Below are 20,189 nucleotides of genomic sequence, written 5' to 3' on the forward strand. Positions count from 1 at the left end.
TAAGTATCTATATACACATACATAATTTGAATACAGATGTATCTATCAACCGAATAGATAGATACTGTCTAAATACGTTCAACGTAACGGTATTTATCACATTTGATAATTTTAAATACAGTATATATTTTTTAGTATTTTGGAAATTCATAAAATCATAATTATTAAACCTGTGTACACTTAGTGCAAGGATGCGATGTATAGATAAATACTAAAGTGTGAGCTATATAGCTCAGATAAATATATATTTATCTATGGGGCGTTCCACGCAAAATCGGACACTATTTAGCTTTTGCACCTCGGATTTTTTCGCAACTTTTTTATTTTTTAGTATAGGTTGAAAGAGGCCTTCATGATTTTTTTCAAATTTTTTCCTCCAACCGTTTTCGAGATATCGAATTTTGAAAAATGTAGAGATTTTTTTTTCAAACCCCTATAACTTCGCGAAAATTGGTTTAAATAAAATTTTCAAAGAGACAAAAAGTGTTCGTTTTTAGACATTTTTTCAGTAAAGAATATCAAAAAAATTTTTTGAACCACGCTTCTATTGAAATTTTAACTTTTAAGTATAAATTATCGATTTACAAAAAACACGTACTGATCGATTTTCATCATAATTTTTCACAGCAAACTGTCACCTATTCTATAACTTTTCCAGCTATGCTCAGATGGGATCCATTTTTTTTCGATTTTTTAAATTTCATATTCCGGTTTTTTTTTTAAGAAAAATGTCTAAAAAAAATATCATTCTCAGGATTTACTATTAATAATTATCTGACACACAATTGTCATCAAAATTTTCAAATTTTATTTACACAAAAAAATTATTATTATTAATTAATTAATTAATTAATATTAAAACGAATATTAGAACTAGCCTCCTACACAAAAAAAAGAATTTTTTGGCGCAAAAAATTTTTATTTGACCCAAGAAAATTTTTACTTGACCTAAGAAATTATTTGAATTATGAATTGAAAACAAAAAATTTTTGGCGCCAAGAAAATTCTTTCTCACCCTAAGAAAATTTTTATTTGCCCCAAGAAAATTTTTTGTATTATGAATGGAAACAAAAATTTTCTTGGGGCGAGAAAATTTCTTGCGTCAAGAAATTTTTTCTAATATTAAGAAATTTTTTTCTCGCTCTAAGGAATTTTCTGATTTCAATCCGAAATACAAAAATTTCTTTGGGCAGATAAAATTTTTTCGCACCAAGAAATCCTTGTTCTGTGTGACTAAATATTTGAAAGCAAGAACAAATTTCTTGCCCAAGAACTGTTTTCTAGACCTAAGAAAATTTTTGTTTTCATTTCATAATGCAAAATATTTCTTGCGCCAAGAAATTCTTTTCTGTGTATGATATATTTAACGTTTACTTGTCTACAGATTTTTACTGTTTAAAAAAAAACTTGAACTGACGGAATACTCGTCAGAATTTTTAAAAAACTAGTATATATAAAAATCTCTACATATGTATGATGGTTAGATTATGTATTATGGCCGGGCTAGTAATTTAACCTCACCCACGTCTGTAGAAAAATTTAAAAAGATAAAAAAACAACTTGAAGACATACATAAGCCGCAAAGCCAGACTGACCACGGACTGGCCATTCATCTTTGGGTCTGATCCACTCCCGTCACATACTATATACACCAGGCTACCCTGAACTAGGGCCCCGATCAACTCGCTAATTCATTGCGCGATTCACGTTCAAAGGCGGCTCCGCTTCAGTTAGCTAACCGACAAAGGAAGTTGTTTATCCTTACACGACGGACCACAAGATGGCTGCCCGTTTAACCAACCGTCTGTCAATCAACATTTGTAAAAGATAGACAACCGAGCATAAAAACCCTCCCAATTGTCTGGGGCTCTTCAACACGCAGTCATCTGGATTATTTAGTAACACAAATGTATCATCATCATCAATTGATTTTTAATCTCTATCCAAATAAATATTTTTAGTAAATACTTTATAAAAGCAGTATCGCAAACAATAAATTTTTTATCTTAAAATATTTATTTGAATCTCCTTTGAAAAAGAATTTGCTGAAGAATTTTTAATTTAAAATGAATTTCCACTAGATAAAATATCATAGAACCATGAAAAAAAAAATCTTTCACTTGACAATATTGACTACATACCCTGGCTATAACAATTAATGGATATGCGTCAAAATTTGAGAGCAATTCGCCGTGACTAATGGCCCTGTCATCGTTTGGCTGAGGGATAGGTTATATGGAATGAGGATGATGGAATATGTATGTATACATACATATATTTATATATATATATCTAGATGTATGTGTGTATGTATACCAAGTCATTTGATGATTGAGCGTCGAGTGATAAATCAGGTAGTGTCTATAGCTACTTCGTGATGTCTAACTTGGTGAAACGTAAGCTTCGGGGCGAATATCAGTCGAGTCAGATGCACAGTGGAGTAATCAGCGCACAGGAACATCAGTCTCTGTCAAAAAACCCAGCCTAGTCCGGCATCAGCTACCTCACGAAGATGGATGTCGATGAAAATAAAAAGCCATTTTTACCATAGATCTTACATTATACGGTGAACTCTAAAGGGAACAATAGTCGATATACTTAATAATGTTATTCAAGTATAGTGCACTTGCTATTATTAAAAATAACCTGATGTACATTGCAAGCTGGGGTAAAAAATATAAACGGAGAATGATGATTTATTTTATCCTACTTCATACAGTCGATTAAGTGACTAATTAAATGGAAGTTATTAATGGTAAAAATAACTACACTGGGGTTTATACAAGAGCTTTATCAGCAGCCATCAACTTTCATTATTTTTATTACTTACCAACATTGTACGCACTGCAATTAATTGTATTAGGAAATTGTAAATATACTCTGAAAAATCGGTGTTGAAATTGAGTCCAGATTGAATAATTTGATCTGATTTTAGTGCACTCTCGTAAATTTGAAAGTGAAAATTGTGACTATTCACTGCCAAATGGTGATTTTCACTACTTCGTTTTCAGAAAGTAACTCAAGTCAAAATACAAATTCTAGTTTAGTCCTCAAAAGCCTCAATTCCTTTGATTTTTTATTTGCCGCCCAGAAAGTAACAACTTTAGTACTCAAAATTATCAATGAGAACTATGAGGTATAAATGCGCAAAATCCTTAACGAATGAAAAGTTATACTTCGGACTTTGAGAAATTTTAGATAGAAAAAGGGATGGGAGAGAATACGTCGAATGAGACTTGAGGTTCAAATGTGGATTAAATTATTCCTTTATGTTTTGAGTATTTTGAGGCTCTAATCCAGATTATGTTATTCCAGTTAAGTCCTCAAAGCGGTAAAATTGGTCATAACTACTACTTTGCGGACTAAACTAGGATAACTTTCTATACTGTTGTCAATCTTAATTTTCTAAACTAATCTTCAAAAACCTCATTGAGAACTTGAGACTTAAAGCTGAAAATTAGAACGTTTTTCGCGCAACAAAAACAAAAATTGGGAAGTAAAAAATCTACTGGATGACTAGATTTCTGAAGTGTTTCGCATATAAATGCTGGTATGTCAGCCGAAAATCTTAGGCCACCCCCAACTTCCGGAACTGACCCTCAAGCAGTCGAATTACCGAAATTTTTTTCGAAATCACTCCCGATTATTTAAGTGTAGGACAAAAACTCGATGAAATTTCACATGTTAATTAAATACAAATAAAAAGTAAAATTGAATAGAAGTAATTTAAAATTTTTATTACATATATATATATACATATATATATATATACATATATATATATATATATATATATATATATATATATATAATAATAAATTTTATAAAGATTGACAAATGGATTGTGTTGAAATTGAATCATCAGATTTGTTAGAGTCCTAAGTAAACGAATGAAGAAAAAAAAAATCTAGGTCTCTGGAGATCAACAAGCCAATTTGTGCACAATGGAGGATGATGTACGTCTTACGTCAAAGAACAAATATAAAATGAAAAGAATAAATATTTAGATGTGCAAACACTTTGTCTGATCTTCCTATTTCTGATTTTATTTTTCTTATACGTAATTTTTCATGGGAATACTTTTCTCAAGGCACTTAGGTATTTATCTTACATTTCCAGTAGCTTCTGGATTTTCAAATCAATATTCTATAAATATTTTAAATAAACATACGCAGAGATATAGATAGAAAATCCCGGTCAATATTGGACTCTAATTTGAAGAAAATAAATGTTTCTATGTTAGAAAAATTTTATCTGAGGAATCTTGGGAAGAATGCAGCAGGCTAATGATACTTGAGCTCAAAAAATAACTTAGATTACAGATAATAAAATTTTATTGTTACTCGAAATTTTTACCGCATTTCCTGCATTGAGAAAAATACAAGAGGTAACCCGAGTCGAAATTTTAGCCCTCATTTCACATTATTTTTGGGTTTTACCCCTCATTTCATCCTCAATCACTCTAAAACCAGATGTGTTACAAGGGTATTATTTTAACACACATTAAATGTGTTCTATGTTTAAGGCCATAAACAAAACTATAGTTTTTTGTAGTCACTTAAAACACGTTTCAAGGTGCTAATTTCGACTACACACTTGGTTTTACAGTGAAAAGAGCAAAGTGACTCTCATCTCGCCCTCAATGAAGTTTACTGATCCTCATTTCATACTTAGAAACCTCATGCGACTAAACTGAACCTCATATCAAACTCATAAACCTCAGTCTATACTCATTTCAAACTCATGAACTTCATACTGACCCTCATTTCATACTTAAAAACCTCATACGACTAAACTGAACCTCATATCAAACTCATAAACCTCAATCTATACTCATTTCGAACCCATGAACTTCATACTGATCCTCATTTCATACTCAGAAACCTCATGCGACTAAACTGAACCTCATATCAAACTCATAAACTTCAATCTATACTCATTTCAAACTCATGAACCTTATACTGACCCTCATTTCATACTCAGAAACCTCAAAGTTGAAAATGTTGTAAAAAATGAGACTTTTTCACTCTCATTCCTACGCTGTCAAAAAATGAGAGTAAATTCGGAGTTCCGGAGTTTGAAAAAAAATTTCTCTACACTCAGAGATAATAGGGAGTTTTTTTTTTTTAGCTGAGTAATTTCAGAGTGATCTGGATTTTATTTACTCCGATTCGGAGTTTTAATATTAAAATAAACTCCATTTAGAAGTGAATTTTTAACACCCAGAAAAAAAGATGTCTTGGTTCGAGTAAAAATTTTCTTAGGTTGAACAAAAATTTTTTAAGCCAAGAAATACTTTTTTCTGTGCAGTGTAAGAATTTTAATTAGTGAGGACAAATTGAAATAAACCTCGAATTTTTCATTTGAAGTTTAAAACTGGAATTATTTTTCGACTCGGAAAAACGAAAGAAAAATTCCTGACTTGACTGCACATATATATATGTCATCATAACATATTTTCATAGAATATATGATTGCCTCATTCGATCCCAAGAGATAATATCTACCGTCAATAAGAATTGATAAGACGTACCCGGAGCACTTAAGGGAACATCGTATAGCGTCAGACAGTGTCATCTCCCCATTTCTCTGATGGTGTCTAGCAAAGTATATATGTATACTCCGACATCTCCTCAAGCACATCGCTGAGTAGCGAACATCAAGTTTGATGATAGCTGAATGCTGCGGCAAATAAAGTATAAGTATAAAGTATATACTGTACTATGCTACTATATGTACGATCCTATATTATACTATATTATATGATACTATATTGTGTACACAATGCCAGCAAATCGACTTAAGGTAAAATGATATGATACTTGTCTTGAGACTTGGCGGCTCTCAACAAAGTGCTTCAGAGTATCAATGTATCATATTTTAGAGCTATAACCACTTTTTTATTTTTAAAAGTAAATAAATATAAAAACACTAAAAATATTACCCCTTCGTACCGCGACCTAGATGACCTGGTTAATAATTTTAATATACGGACATGGTAAACTTTTTCAAAATTTTATTTAGCTTTTTTTTATGCAGATAGAAAAAGTATGGCGGAGTCGTAAAAAATGAATTATTATTTAGATTTTTAAATGTTTTTATACTCGGGTAAGATATATTATAAAAATATAGCAATTGTTGTTGGATGACGTATTTTGAAAAAAGTACTTTTAAGTCACAATGACGTACACAAAAAAAATATTTCTTCTCGCCTTGAGAAAATTTCCGTTTTTATTTTATAACACAAAATTTTTCTTGTGCCAATCCTTTTTTTCTGAGTAGAAGAGCGCCAAATTTGACTCCTGAGAAAAAATCTCGTCGTTCGAAAAAAAATTTCGAAATTTGGAAAAATGATAAAATTTAAATAAAAAAAATATTTTGATCACTAGATCGTTAATTCTGATGTTTAGGCCACAAAAAAAATTTGAGAAATTTGAAACTTTGTACAATGAATCTTTAGCTTTGAAAATGAGTTTGAAATTTCTGGAGTCAAAGTTACAGATTGGCGATAAAAGAAATTTCGTACACTTTTTGTAAGAAATGAAGAATTCGAAATTAGGGAGTTCAAAATTAGACTTTTTCTGGCACATTTAATTTTCTGGATATTCTGAACCTATACTAGAAAAACTATAGAGATGCTTATGATTATTTTCAAAATATCGATCCTTTGAAATAAAAAAAAAACAAGTCTCTATTCAAATCTTGAAGATCAATATCACGAAATAAAAAAAAAATTTTATTAAACGATTCCCAAATCTCCTAGAGAATTTTTAACTTTTCAAATTTCTAAAAACTAAAAATTCCCACCTAAACGCACAAAATTTTTGAGTAAAAATTACTCATAAAGTTTGGTACTGTAAGGACATCTAACCAGTAACTAAATTTTTAATATTTTCATAGTAGAAATTGCACTTCATTCACATGCTATCGAGTAGTAGGGGAGGGTGGGGCAGAGCGGTCCCCCTGAAATTTGGATCAAAAAACAAATTTTTTTTATTTTTCGTCTAATTACTATAAATCCGATATATTTGCGCATTTTTAGCCTTACGCATGACACCTGGGGCAAAATGGACCAGCCGAAAATTTTGAAGAAATAATTTTCTAAAAATTTATCTGCGTAAACATTTTTCCAAAAATTCAACTTTTTCATTCTACCCATCAAAAATCTTCTTCCAAAATCTCTAATCTTTCAAAATAAAAAAAATGAATTCTGTCCAAAGATATATAATAAATAAATCAATCAATGCTTCAGTTTCTTCGATTACCGTAAAATAATTTATGAAACTGATTAAATTCTGACAAGGTCATTGGTCGCCCGAAAAATAAACATCGCGTTATTTTTTTGAGATTAGCTAAACTTTTTTAGACACAATTTAAAACTAAACTTTCACAGATACAATTTAATTGCAAATTACGTAATTTCATCATTACTATCATTGCTACTATGCTTCATTGTATCCATTTATTTGACTACATATTTTTACGCTGCAGATAAAAAAGAAATTATAAAAAAAAAAAATGAAAAGTATTTAAGATAAGACTGAAAAAAATAAGAAGAATGAAGTTTTGAAGTTCGGTGATTTTATTTTGAGATGATGATATTCATCAGTCTACCTGTTTAAATATATATAAATATATATATATTCTTAATGTATAAGAAGAGTGGTTCAGAGTTAAAGTATAAAGTGCTTGGCTTGTCAGCTAGCTAGCTACTAGTATGATCACCCTTGCCACCAGTCGCGGCCGTCACGGCTTCCGCCGGCGCGCGATGATAAATTACGTACTCACAGTAATTGCCTCCTAAGTTATGGTTTATAACGCGTATGAAATATGGTATCGTTCTGCACGCAATTACTGCTCGGTTATTTATCTCGAGTGCCATGACTTGTACCTCAACTCCTCCTTCTCTCCCTCCTTCTTTACCTCCCCATGTTCCACCTTCTTCTCCTCTTTCTTCTCTTTACTTGTTTTCTGCTGCCGCTATACGCTTTCGTAATACTTATTTTGATTTCTATTTTATCACCATTTTACATTTTTATCTTTTATTTCATTCGGTAATTAATCATTTTTTTTTTTTTATTGATAATAGTAATCACGAATACAATTCAATCGAAATATTAGTGTTAGTTATTTTTATTTTATAAATTGTTTTCAAAGTGCAATTTCATGATTTATAAGAGATAAGTATGATAAATATATGTGATTATTCTAAAGTATAAATTTAAAATAATTGCCCGGCAATGAGTTGGATATAAAAAACTTTTGGGGTACAATGAACTTGGAAAAAAAAATTTTTATTAATTATCATCATTGAAATTTAATTAATGACTTAAAAATTTTAGTTTTGTAACAATAAATTTATTTTATATCTTGTGTAGATTTTAAAAATTTTTAAATCGGAGTTAAAAAACGCTTCGCGCTCGAAGTGCGCTAAGCATTCAATATTCAAAAACGATTTTTTTAAATTTATGATTTGAAATTTAAAAATTTTATGAAGGATTTGAATGAAAGTTTGCATGCAACGTATTTTTAAAAATATTTTCACAGAAAATATCTAGTATCAAATACATTTTGCGCATCTCAAGTGCGAAGCATGCGCACTGGTCTAATAATTTTACTGCAATAAAAATTATTTAAAAAATTGAAAATTTTATATTCCCTGGTAGAAAGTGCGCGACTGTCGACCAACACCCGATCGGGGAGTAAAAGTAAGGCCCGGTGACATGTACCCGAGAAGGTGTCAGACCAGGGACGATTTCGTTGCCCGAACTATCGAAAACCCAGTTAGATAACTAGTCAGGGAGAATGTTGTTAGCCTCATTTCTTATACCCTGTCGGGAGCCTGTTAAGTTTGAAAATATATATCCCGAAAACCATTAACCCAATCGGGCAAAACGTTATGGGCTATTTAATTAAAGTAGAGCATTTTCAAAAATAAATTTATAATAAAATTGAAAAAAAAATTTGGTAATCGACTATACATAAAATATATGAATTTGCCGACAGATAAAAAAGATTTCTTGGCGCAAAAAAATTTTACTTACCTTGAAAAAATTTTCACTACCTCCAAAAAAAACTTCTCAGGACTAGAAAAAATTTTTTGGCTCAAGAAAATTTTTTTTCACCCTAAGAAAATTTTCTGTCTAGAGTAAAAATAGAGTAAAAATATTTTGCACTAAGAAATTATTTTTTTTTGTGTAAGAAAATTTTTCTTTTAATTTCATAATGCACAATATTTCTTGCGCTATAAATTTTTTGCGCATGACAATAATTTTTATTTATCATAAATCGCGATATAAGTAAAAAAAAAAAATTATTATAACTAAACAATGCAAATATATGATCAATAGCAACAAATACTATAGAGTGAACTTGACCCAAAATATAAATTATTAATTTTTAATGAATAAACACTCGAGCTATTCAAATTTTTTAAATTATCGCTCATGATTTAAATAACTCAAGTAATGATTAAAATCATTCGTTTATTTAATTTCTATAAATAATTTCATTACCATTGCAAAGTATATTAATTACTTAATTAAATTATTTACTGACTTTTTAACAAAGTGAATATTAATTTTTAAAAAATACATGAAATTTTGAAATCAATTATAAAAAGTTATGAAATCATATTTTTTTATCAACTTTTTTCCTCTGAGTTTCGAAGCTTCGCAATTGCGGTGTGTAAAAAGTTGTGTAAAACAAAGGATCAATCCAAAGTAGAAAACTAGTCTAGTGTCGCCAACTGGCGGCAAATTATGAAAGTACTTCCACTAAAAGCACGTGGTTAAAATTTACTCTGTCGGTAAAAGTGTACCAGTGTTTACATTTTGTGATTTTTAGTCATAAAAATTGTGAAATTGAAATTTTGACTTACAATTTATTCCAATTGAACTACTGTACGTTTTTTTTTAAGTAACTAAAGAAATTTAATTATAAATTATAAGAATTATTAAGTGAAATAATGGAAAAATATCCAGAAATTGTCTGGCCAGTAGAGTTCTCAGAACTAAAAGTAAGTTTACAAATTTATTTATAACTTAAAAATTACAAAAAATCTCCTGATTATAATTTTTTTTTATTCTTTAATAATTTTTTTAACTAAAATTTTTGTTTTAGTCGATCGAAAATTTATTGAAATGTAAAATTTGTTATGATTATTTGGATACGCCGGTAATTACACCTTGTTCTCATAATTGTAAGTTAACTTTTATTTTTTACTAATTAAATTTTATGATACTGAAATTAGCTGACGTCTATTAATTAAAATCTACAGTTTTTTTGATTTCATGATCCAGCAAACAATTAAAAAGTTTTGAATTTTTTTTCAACCAATCAGAGGCAAAAAAAAGAAAAACAAAAAAATGCACATGTAGAAAATTTAAAAAACTAAAGGTGCAATTTTTTGAAATATTTTTATTTTTATAATTTATCATTTTTTTCAAAATTCAAAAACTATTAGACGTCTGCTACATTCAGTATTATGTCATGAAGTCAGCAGACAATTAAAAAGTTTTGGATTTTTTTTTTAACAAATCAATTAAAAAAAAATAAATAAAAATATGCACATGTAGAAAATTTAAAAAACTACCAGTGCAATTTTTTTAAATATTTTGTTTTTTATAATTCATCATTTTTAAAAAAGAACAAAAATTATTAGTCGGCTAAACTCTGTCATGGAGTCAGCAGACAATTAAATGATTTTGATTTTTTTTTAACAAATCAATTAGAAAAAAAAACACTAAAAGTATGCACATGTAGAAAATTTTAAAAACTACAAGTGCAATTTTTTTAAATATTTTTTTATTACAATTTAAAGTTTTGAAAAAATTCCAAAAATTATTGGACGTCGATTAACTTCAGCATTTAATTTTCTACACGTGCATATTTCTATTTTTTTTTCTTGTAAATAATTTAAAAAAAAAAAAAATTCAAAAATTTTAAATTGTCTGCTAACTACAGGATCATAAATTTGAATTTTTTTATTTTTAGACTGTTCTTTATGTATAAGAAAATATTTGCACTACAAAACAAGATGTCCTCTATGTTTTCACGAATTATTTGAAAATCAATTGAGTCCGAATAGAATTCTAGAAGATATTTTAATAAATTTTGTCAAAGTAAGAACTAAATTGAACGAATGTATGAAGAAATTTAATAACAATACAATTGATCACAACAAAATAAATCAAAATAAGACATCTTGTGAATCACAAAATTGTAACGTAAGTAAAGAAAATTTTGATTCTGGAACAGTAGATACGTCTGAAGAAAAAGTGGACCAAGTTCATGAAAATATCGATGAATGTCCAAATAACTGCGACAGTTCGACTAATAAATCTTTGGATTCCAATAAGCCAACGCTGGACAATGACGAGATATCGCAAAAAAATACAAATTCTTCAGAAGTTAACGATTCCGATGAATTGAAAGCGTGTCCTGTTTGTCGTGTCAATATACCAGGGGTAAATTTAAATATTCATATTGAAAATTGTTCTAAAAGAGAAGCGATTCCTCATATTCATACAACGTAAGTATGAAATTTTTGATCGATGGGGCAATTTGAGTTTTATTGAACAGTTTTGTAACTTTGGGTTTTTTGTCTGTCTGAAAATTAATTTTTTTATCCAACCAATTTTTGGAAAATTTTATTTCTCTTAATAGTTTCCGTTCCTTTGGAAAAAAAAATTTCAAAATTCTCTGACGCGATTTTTATAATAATTTTTCTTTATTTAATTTGAATGAATTTACTGCTAATTTTACATAAAACTGAAATTAGCTGACGTCTAATAATTTTTGGATTTTTTAAAAAACGATAAATTATGAAAAAAAAAAATATTTAAAAAAATTGCACTTGTAGGCTTTTAAATTTTCTACATGTGCATATTTTTAGTTTTTTTTTTCTTCAAATTTAATTGTCCAAAAAAAAAATCAAAAAATTTTTAATTGTCTGCTAACTTCAGGATCATAATTTTACAACTTCCGTACAAATTTAATAACAAGCCGATGTTTTTTTTAATTTTTCTAAAAATTGAATGAAAATTAAACTCGTTGCGTAAAAAAAAATCTAATAGAAAAATTTTGTTCAAAAAACCAGTGAATTAAAAATTTAAATAATTTTATATTTCGCGCCTAAAAAAAAAGTCAAGTTTTCCAATCAAAAACCCAATAAAAAATTATCCTAGACACGGTTTTATATAAATTTAAAAATAACCAATGTATCAATAATCAATAAATATCAAATTACAGACCAATCATAAAACGCCCACATCTACCAAAGTTAGTATTAAATTTAATGAAAGACGCAGAGCTCAAAAAGAAACTAAAAGAAGTCGGCCTTTCTACCAAGGGCACGCGCAAAGTTCTGGAGCTTCGTTATCAGCGATACTGCACACTCTATAATGCGGAGTGTGATAAAAATAAACCACGAAGTACCAAAGATCTGCTGAAACAATGCAACGATCAAGAGACACTAGAAAAAACTGTCGAGACACTTCCTATTAGTATGCGATACAAGCGTTAATTTTTTTCGCAAAATATACACATACATATATATATATATATTTTTTTATTTATTTCGAAATAAATTTACATTAGTAGATAATATCAAAATAAGAGATCGTGAACTTAAGAGATGATTTTATTAAAACTATTGTACTAATATTTTTTTTTATTGTTCTCATACTGTAATTATTAAAATTAATTATTTCAAATGATATTTTGTTATTTATTTAATAATTTTAACATCACATTCAATCGATAAGTCATTTTATATTTTTTATATAGTATTCATTTCTATATTTTATTTTCTTATATAATTTATCGAGAAGGCATCGATTATTTTTAGACAATAGTTCATTTATTTATTTAATTATTTATGATTAATTGGTTAATTAATTAATTAACTAAATTATTAAGTTGGATTTTAAGTTGCGCTTACAGAGCTGCCCTTACAATTACACACCTTTGGTATCATTTGATTTATTTTTAAATTTAACTAATTTGTATTTTTAAATTCTATTTTTACTAGTGAAATTTATCGATAAATCGTTCGATAAATTAACATTTTTAAATTAATTTATTTATTAATAATAATATCCGATGGATATTGCTTTTGTTTTTTTAAATTGTTGATTAAATTTAACGGATACTTTGCTTTAATTTTAATAAAATTTATCTTTTGCTAACAAAGTCATAGACAATTTAAGTTAATTGTCTATTTTAATTATTTAATACTTTTTATAATTTGAAAATATTTTATAATTTAATATCCAGTTAAATTAAATACTAAATCAGTAACTATAATTTTTTAATTATCGCTGCCCTGGCGGATTCAAATTACGGTAAATTATGATATTTACCGTAAATTGCGGTAATTGTCGCATTTTATCGAAAAATACAGAATTTCTACGGTAAATTTGCCGCATTTTACGGTAATTTACAAAAATCTGTGAGAATTTACAGGCTTTTACGGTAAATTATCCCACAGATCACAAATTTACGGTATATTACTGCTATTCTACCCGCAAATTTACTGTAAAGTTTCGTCCTATTAACTTAAAATATCGAAATTTACTAAAAAATGCCGTATTTTTCCTAAAAAATAGAATTGCTATGGCAAAGTCACCGCATTTCACGGTAATTTGCAGTAGCATGCGGTAATGAGCTGCACTTTACAGCAAATTACGGTAAAATGTGGGAATTTTACTAAAACTTGCAGCGTTTTCTTTACTGTAATCACCGTATTTTACCGTACGATACGCTAAGTTTACTTTTACGAAAAAATACTGCACTCTTACGGTAAAATACCGCAGAGTTACCGAAAATTTATGGAATATTGCCGCTTTTTCACCTCAAATTTACTGTTAAGTTTCGTAATTTTACCGTAAAATACCTAAATTTATTTTAAGATGCCGTATTTTGCCTAAATTATTGTATTTTTACAGCAAATCCACCATAATTTACGGTAATTTACCGCCCTTTGCTGCAATTTACCGTAAAATGCGGGAATTTCACCATACGAGACGGAAGATTTGCATTTACGGAGAAATACTACATTTTCACGGCAATTTTACGGTAAATTACCGCACGATCACCGCAAATTTACGGCTAACGTCCAAAGTTTTGTCGTAAATTACCGCAATTTACTGCAAAATTCCGTATTTTACTAAAATTTCTAAGGTCAAGACTTAGATAATTGCCGTAATTTACCGTAAAATTCGGGAATTTTACCCTACGATGCAGTAGATTTACTTGTACGAAGAATTACTGCATTTTTTGCGGCAATTTTGCGGTGAATTACTGCACGATTACCGCAAATTTACGGCAAACTTCCGTAGTTTTGCCGTAAATTACCGCACAATTCCGTATTTTACTAAAATTTCGAAGGTCGACTAACGATAATGACCTCAATCTACCGTAATTCAAATCCACCAAGATATTATTATTTTTAATGATAGTAATAATAATAATAATAAAAGTTGTTTCAAAATTAATACCGCACATGGTATTAATTAATAAATATTTAAAATATTTTTTACTATTTATTTATTTAACAATTTCAATTAATATATAAAAATTCAACTATAAGAGACTAAAGAACTTTATCATTATTTTTCTCCAACAATCTATCAATAAAATATATAAATTCATATATTTATTAATTTTAAATTTCATTAAATATATATTTTCATTGACTGATTTTATTTTATTATTATTAATTAACTTTTTTATATTTTTCTCTCAAGATAAATAGTATATAGATTTTTTTAAATTTATAGCTCATGATTGATCAACAATTTTTTTAAAAGATAAAGAAAAAAATAAACGTATACGTACAAATTAATTTATAAGCTCGATGATTTGATTGATGATTTTAATTTTATTTATTTTAGTAATTAAATTATTTATTTTTCTTTTCTATACTTTTTATCGTCACGTGTCGCTACTTTTTTTTTGCCTCGCAACTGTAATGCCGATAGAACCTCGTATTTTTCTTAACAAATCAATAATGTCAGTCGTTGGCATATTTTCTACACTCTCATCATTTACCTGAAATTAAATAATTATTTAATTAAATTTATCATTACACTGAAAAAATTCTCCAACAATAATCCCAACTTTTTAAAAATATTTAATTATTTTCAATTGTCATATCGGTATTAAAAATTAATTAATTAATTAATGAAAAAAAAAAAATAAATTAAAATTACCGCCGAGGTAGTGATTAAAAAAAAATGATCTGCAGCTCATATTAACTAGGAATTAAATGAAATTTGGAAAATAAAATTTAGTAAAATTTTTACATCATTATTAAAATTCGAAGGTTCAAATTTCGCGGGCTAAAATTTACTCAAATTTCGTTTAACTCCCAATTAATAAGAAGTGTCAATTTTGTAAAAATCTATATTGCAACTGCGCTCTTTTTGTTTATTAATACTTTAGTTTGCGCACCTCAAGAACGAAGCGGATTTCTTGTAATTAAAAAATTAATTAATTAAAAAAATTTATGTATTAATTGAAAAAAAGTCACAGTTGCCGCCGAGGTAATGATTAAAAAAAAATTATTTGCAGTTGATATTAATTAGGAATTAAAAGAAATTTGGAAGATAAATTTTAGTAAAATTTTTACATCATAATTAAAATTCAAATTTCGCGGGCTAAAATTTACTCAAATTTCGTTTAACTCCCAATTGATAAAAAGTGTAGATAATTTTTTAAAAATCTATATTGCAACTGCGCTCTTTTTGTTTATTAATACTTTAGTTTGCGCACCTCAAGAACGAAGCGGATTTCTTGTAAATAAAAAATTAATTAATTAATTAAAAAAAATTCATGCATTAATTGAAAAAAAAAGTCACAGTTTCCGCCGAGGTAATGATTAAAAAAAAATTATTTGCAGTTGATATTAATTAGGAATTAAACGAAATTTGAAAATAAACTTCAGTAAATTTTTTACGTCATTATTATAATTCAAAAGTTCAAATTTCTTGGGCTATAATTTACTTTTCAAATTTCGTTTAACTCCTAATTGATAACAAATGTAGATAATTTTTTAAAATCTATTGCAACTGCGCACTTTTTTCGATTAATGCTTTAGTTTGCGCACCTCAAGCGCGAAGCGGATTTCTTATAATCACGATAACTCTCTAAAAAAAACGGCTTACGGACCTAATTTTTTTTTATCAGCGTTAGTTTGGTGACTACAAGAATCCTATCGTTAATTACCATCCAACTTTTTTTGCTTTAATTGCAATTAATAAAAATTAAAAAACTTGTAATTCACGAAAAATTCAGCCGCCATTTTTATTTTTATTATTATTATTTTTTTCATTTTTCTTCCGCCCACTGGTTGCAGCACCAGCGTAACAGCATTGAAAAAAAGAGCGGCATCTAATACAAAAAGGCGGGATATTTAAAAAAAAAATTAAACTGAAAACAAGAAATAAAAATTTAAAAGTTGAATAAAAATTCTTAATTAAAAAAAAAATTAATTAGTATCACAAAATAAAAGTTGTGATTAAAAATAAATTGGGCGATTGAGGCGCGCACTTTTGAATTTCCCATTTTTTTTTATTTAATTAATTAATTATTAAAATTTCATTATTGTTATGACAGTTGAGTCATTAAATTTTTTTTTGAGTGGGGGTATCGTCTGAGAATGTCGATTATATTTTTAAAAAAAATATACTTACCATAACTAATATATCACCCTGTTTTAATCTCCCATCTTTAGCAGCAACACTATCAGGATGCACCATTGATATTATAGTTGAGTTTTCGTGTGACTGTAAACTAAATCCTAAGCGACTATTCCAACCACGTGTCAATTCAACCATAAATACCTTGAAATTTAATTTAATTATCATTAATTAATCAATTCAATAATACGTTATTAATAAATACAAACATAAAATATTTTTTTAAATAAAATTTTAATTTATTCATGTTTGTAATTACAAATTTTTTACTTCAGTAATTTAATTCAAGGACTGTGTGAATATAAAGTAATTATGTAATCACTAATTCAAAGTATAATTTAATCTCCAATTTTTCGTTTTTAAAAATAATTTAAATTTCTATGATCCTGTTCAGCAGACAGTTCACAATTTTTGGTTTTTCTTTTTCAAAATTCATTTTAAAAAAAAACTAAAAAAATGCACATGTAGAGAATTAAAAAAACTATAAGTGCAATTTTTCAAAATATTTTTTTTTTTATAATTTATCGTTTTTCAAAAATCCAAAAACTATCAGACCTCGGCCGATTGCAGTATCGTAAATTTTTTTAAAAAATAAATTATATAAATTTTATTACTAATTAAGTCATTGAGTTAAAAAAATTAAAAAAATATTAATTAAGTATTCAAATTAATTATATATATTTACCTCACAGTCTTTGTATTTATTTTCCTTAGTAACAGTTCCATTGAAATTGTCATTTTTAGTTGTAGTATCACCGTTATCATTACTGTCGTCTGGTGCAAACATAACACCCTTCCACTTGAGTAAACTTTTACTGCCAGCGGGATCTTGTGCAGTTGTAATTTTTCCTAAAAAATAAAAATAATAATAATAATAATAAAAAAACAACTAACAAATCCACCTATTAATTATCCGCCATTTTTATTAATACAATATTACCCTCTCTTAAATTATCCCCTACTTTAATAAACTGATAAGTCTATCACTTTCACAATGCCATAAATATTTATGATACTAAACAGCTCGAATATGAATCTATATATATATATATGTAGTAGAAAGATATAAATATTCGCTAATACGCCGATAAAGTATCACTTAACACTAAGCTGAATTTACAATTCAAACAACTTCCCGGCGGCAAAATTATTTAACTGACACAGTAGATCATTAGAAACTTTTTTTAATAAAGTTAATTTTTCATGCATAATTTTATCCCACGTTGCGTAGACTTGGTCATGTATTTTTTATTTTAATACGATTTACATTCATGAATAATAATTATATTTTCTTATTCATATTTATTTAAAAAGTTTAATTAAAATTTTTAAAATGTAATTTAGATTTAAATTCGAATTTAATATTTATTGTTTTTTTACTAATTTTATTTTTTTTTATAGAAACAAAAATTTGTAATTTTTTGTTGGTTCAAAATTGCACATTAATTTTTTTAATTTTAACCAAATTTTTTAAACCCATAAAGTATTTAGTAATTTTTACTTCACAAATTTTTGAAAATTAAATTTAAATTTAAATTTAATTTTTTTGTATAAAAAAAATTTCACGTTAATTTTTATAATTTTAACAAAATTTTTTAAACCCATCAAGTATTTAGTAATTTTTACTAAATAAATTCATTAAATTATCAGAGAATTTAATGCAACCGGGAAATATCATGGAAATGTCAGGGAATTTCGAAAAGTATCCAGGAATTAAATTGTAACAGTTCAAAATTTAAAAAATTTTAAATTATACACTAGTTATAAAAATTAAGGGATATTAAATAAATTTCAAATTTTAAAGTGATTTTCCCCAGGCTGTAACTCGAAGGAAAATGGTCATACGACAAAAACAAAAAAGGCAAATTGTAGCTTCAAGTGTCTAGTTTTCTGATCTGGTCTTTAGATTTTTTTATTATGTGCAGTTCCGGAGTAATCCTAAGAAAACTATCGAAAAAGAAATTTACCAAATTTTTGCTCGTCTTAAAAACGGTCTTCGAGCTTCAATAAATTTTTTCCATAATTATGATTGATTTTTGATTACTCCGGAACCGTGCATAATAAAAAAATTTAAAGACCAGATCAGAAAACTAGACACTTGAAGCTACAGTTTGACTTTTTGTTTTTATTGTACGACCATTTTCCTTCGAGTTACAAACTGGAGAAAATTACTAAAAAATTTGAAATTTTTTGAATATCCCTTAATTTTTGTAATCAGTGTATTTTGAATTTATTTAAATCATAAAATTTCTTATTAAATATTTTAACTTATACATTTTTAACATCGAATAATCAAAAGTAGGCAATATTAATTTATTTTATTGCCATTTTTTCTGGTTTCTCTTATGATTTAATTATCAAATTAAATTATTAAAAATGAAAATATAATAAAAACTTTGAATATCTAAATGATACGAATAAAATTTCTAAATCAGGGAAAAATGTGAAAAACTTTACTGGAAAACCGGGAAATATCAGGGAATTTTGAAATCATTTCTTTGTGGCCACCCTGTTTAAATAATTTAATTTATTTTTATACTGCAAAAAATTTTCGGAGTTAATGCGGAGCAAATGACTGCTTATTTATTTAATTCCTTTGGAGTAAAATTCACTCCAGTATTTATTTTAATTTTAAAACTCCGAATTGGAGTGAATGCGGATTCAAATAAAATCCAGATCACTTCAAAATCACTCCGCAAAACAATAAACTCCCTATTTACTCCATATGCGCAGTGATTTTTTTTAAACTCCGTTACGTATTCAAGTGAAATCCGAATTTACTCCCAATTTTTTTTAGTGTAATAATAAAAATTAAATTAAAAAAAAAAATTCATACACACCTGGAATGTTTTTATCACTAGAATATGTAGCTTTGGATTTAATGTTATCATTGCCACTGCAAGTTGGATTAGCGCTTTGGTACGCAGGATTTTTGTAACTGAAATTAGCGTCAGACGTATCATTGTCTGTATCGAATACCAACGGCGGCATTGACGCCGGTTCGATCGGTAAATTATTATCCTGCATATCGCCAATTAACGCGTCATTATCATCATAATAATCATCAGCTTCTAACAATTCATTATCATTAACAGTCGACGAATTAATTACTTCAATATTTTGATCATTGCTCATTTCAGACTTTGATTCACCGTTTGATAAATTAAGATAATTTGGCCGTGATGGTTTGCTGATATTTATTTGTGGATTGTTTTGATTTGAATTAATATTGCTCGATGTATCAATAGCATCATTCTTATCATCATTCATTGAAGTTCTTGATGCAGGACGACGTAATCGTCGTGGCGAACAATTATTTGCCGTTTGATTTTGAGTTGACGAACCATTTGATCCATTCGGTGATAATTTACGTACAGCTAAATCACAAAGCATATCGACAGCCTCTTTTCTGAAATAATATTCAAAATTTTATAAAAAATATGAAAATTTCACTGGAAAAGAATTATTTTTATCCGACGATCTTTA

The 20,189-nt window shown here is 27.5% G+C and overlaps 2 protein-coding genes across 3 annotated transcripts in view; one reads left to right on the forward strand and one right to left on the reverse strand.

Moving 5' to 3' along the window:
* The first annotated feature begins 9,793 nt into the window (after nt 1-9,793).
* Nucleotides 9,794-12,684, forward strand: LOC130675049 (E3 ubiquitin-protein ligase RAD18-like). The gene is made up of 4 exons (XM_057480505.1): nt 9,794-10,018; nt 10,123-10,201; nt 10,996-11,533; nt 12,253-12,684. The coding sequence occupies exons 1-4, from the start codon at nt 9,968-9,970 to the stop codon at nt 12,524-12,526; spliced, it is 942 nt and encodes a 313-aa protein (XP_057336488.1). The 5' UTR covers nt 9,794-9,967; the 3' UTR covers nt 12,527-12,684.
* A 199-nt stretch (nt 12,685-12,883) lies between these two features.
* Nucleotides 12,884-20,189, reverse strand: part of LOC130675046 (tyrosine-protein phosphatase non-receptor type 13-like) — a 29,015-nt gene continuing 21,709 nt past the window's right edge. For both annotated transcript variants that reach the window (XM_057480502.1, XM_057480503.1), the window contains 4 exons: nt 19,544-20,112; nt 17,389-17,552; nt 16,698-16,847; nt 12,884-15,054 (listed from right to left, as the gene is read on the reverse strand). In XM_057480502.1, the coding sequence (XP_057336485.1) occupies nt 14,938-15,054; nt 16,698-16,847; nt 17,389-17,552; nt 19,544-20,112 (1,000 nt within the window). In that variant the 3' untranslated portion in view covers nt 12,884-14,937. The remainder of the gene's footprint in view (nt 15,055-16,697; nt 16,848-17,388; nt 17,553-19,543; nt 20,113-20,189) is intronic.

This window comes from Microplitis mediator, chromosome 9 (genome assembly GCF_029852145.1).
Source record: "Microplitis mediator isolate UGA2020A chromosome 9, iyMicMedi2.1, whole genome shotgun sequence".
NCBI lineage: Eukaryota > Metazoa > Arthropoda > Insecta > Hymenoptera > Braconidae > Microplitis > Microplitis mediator.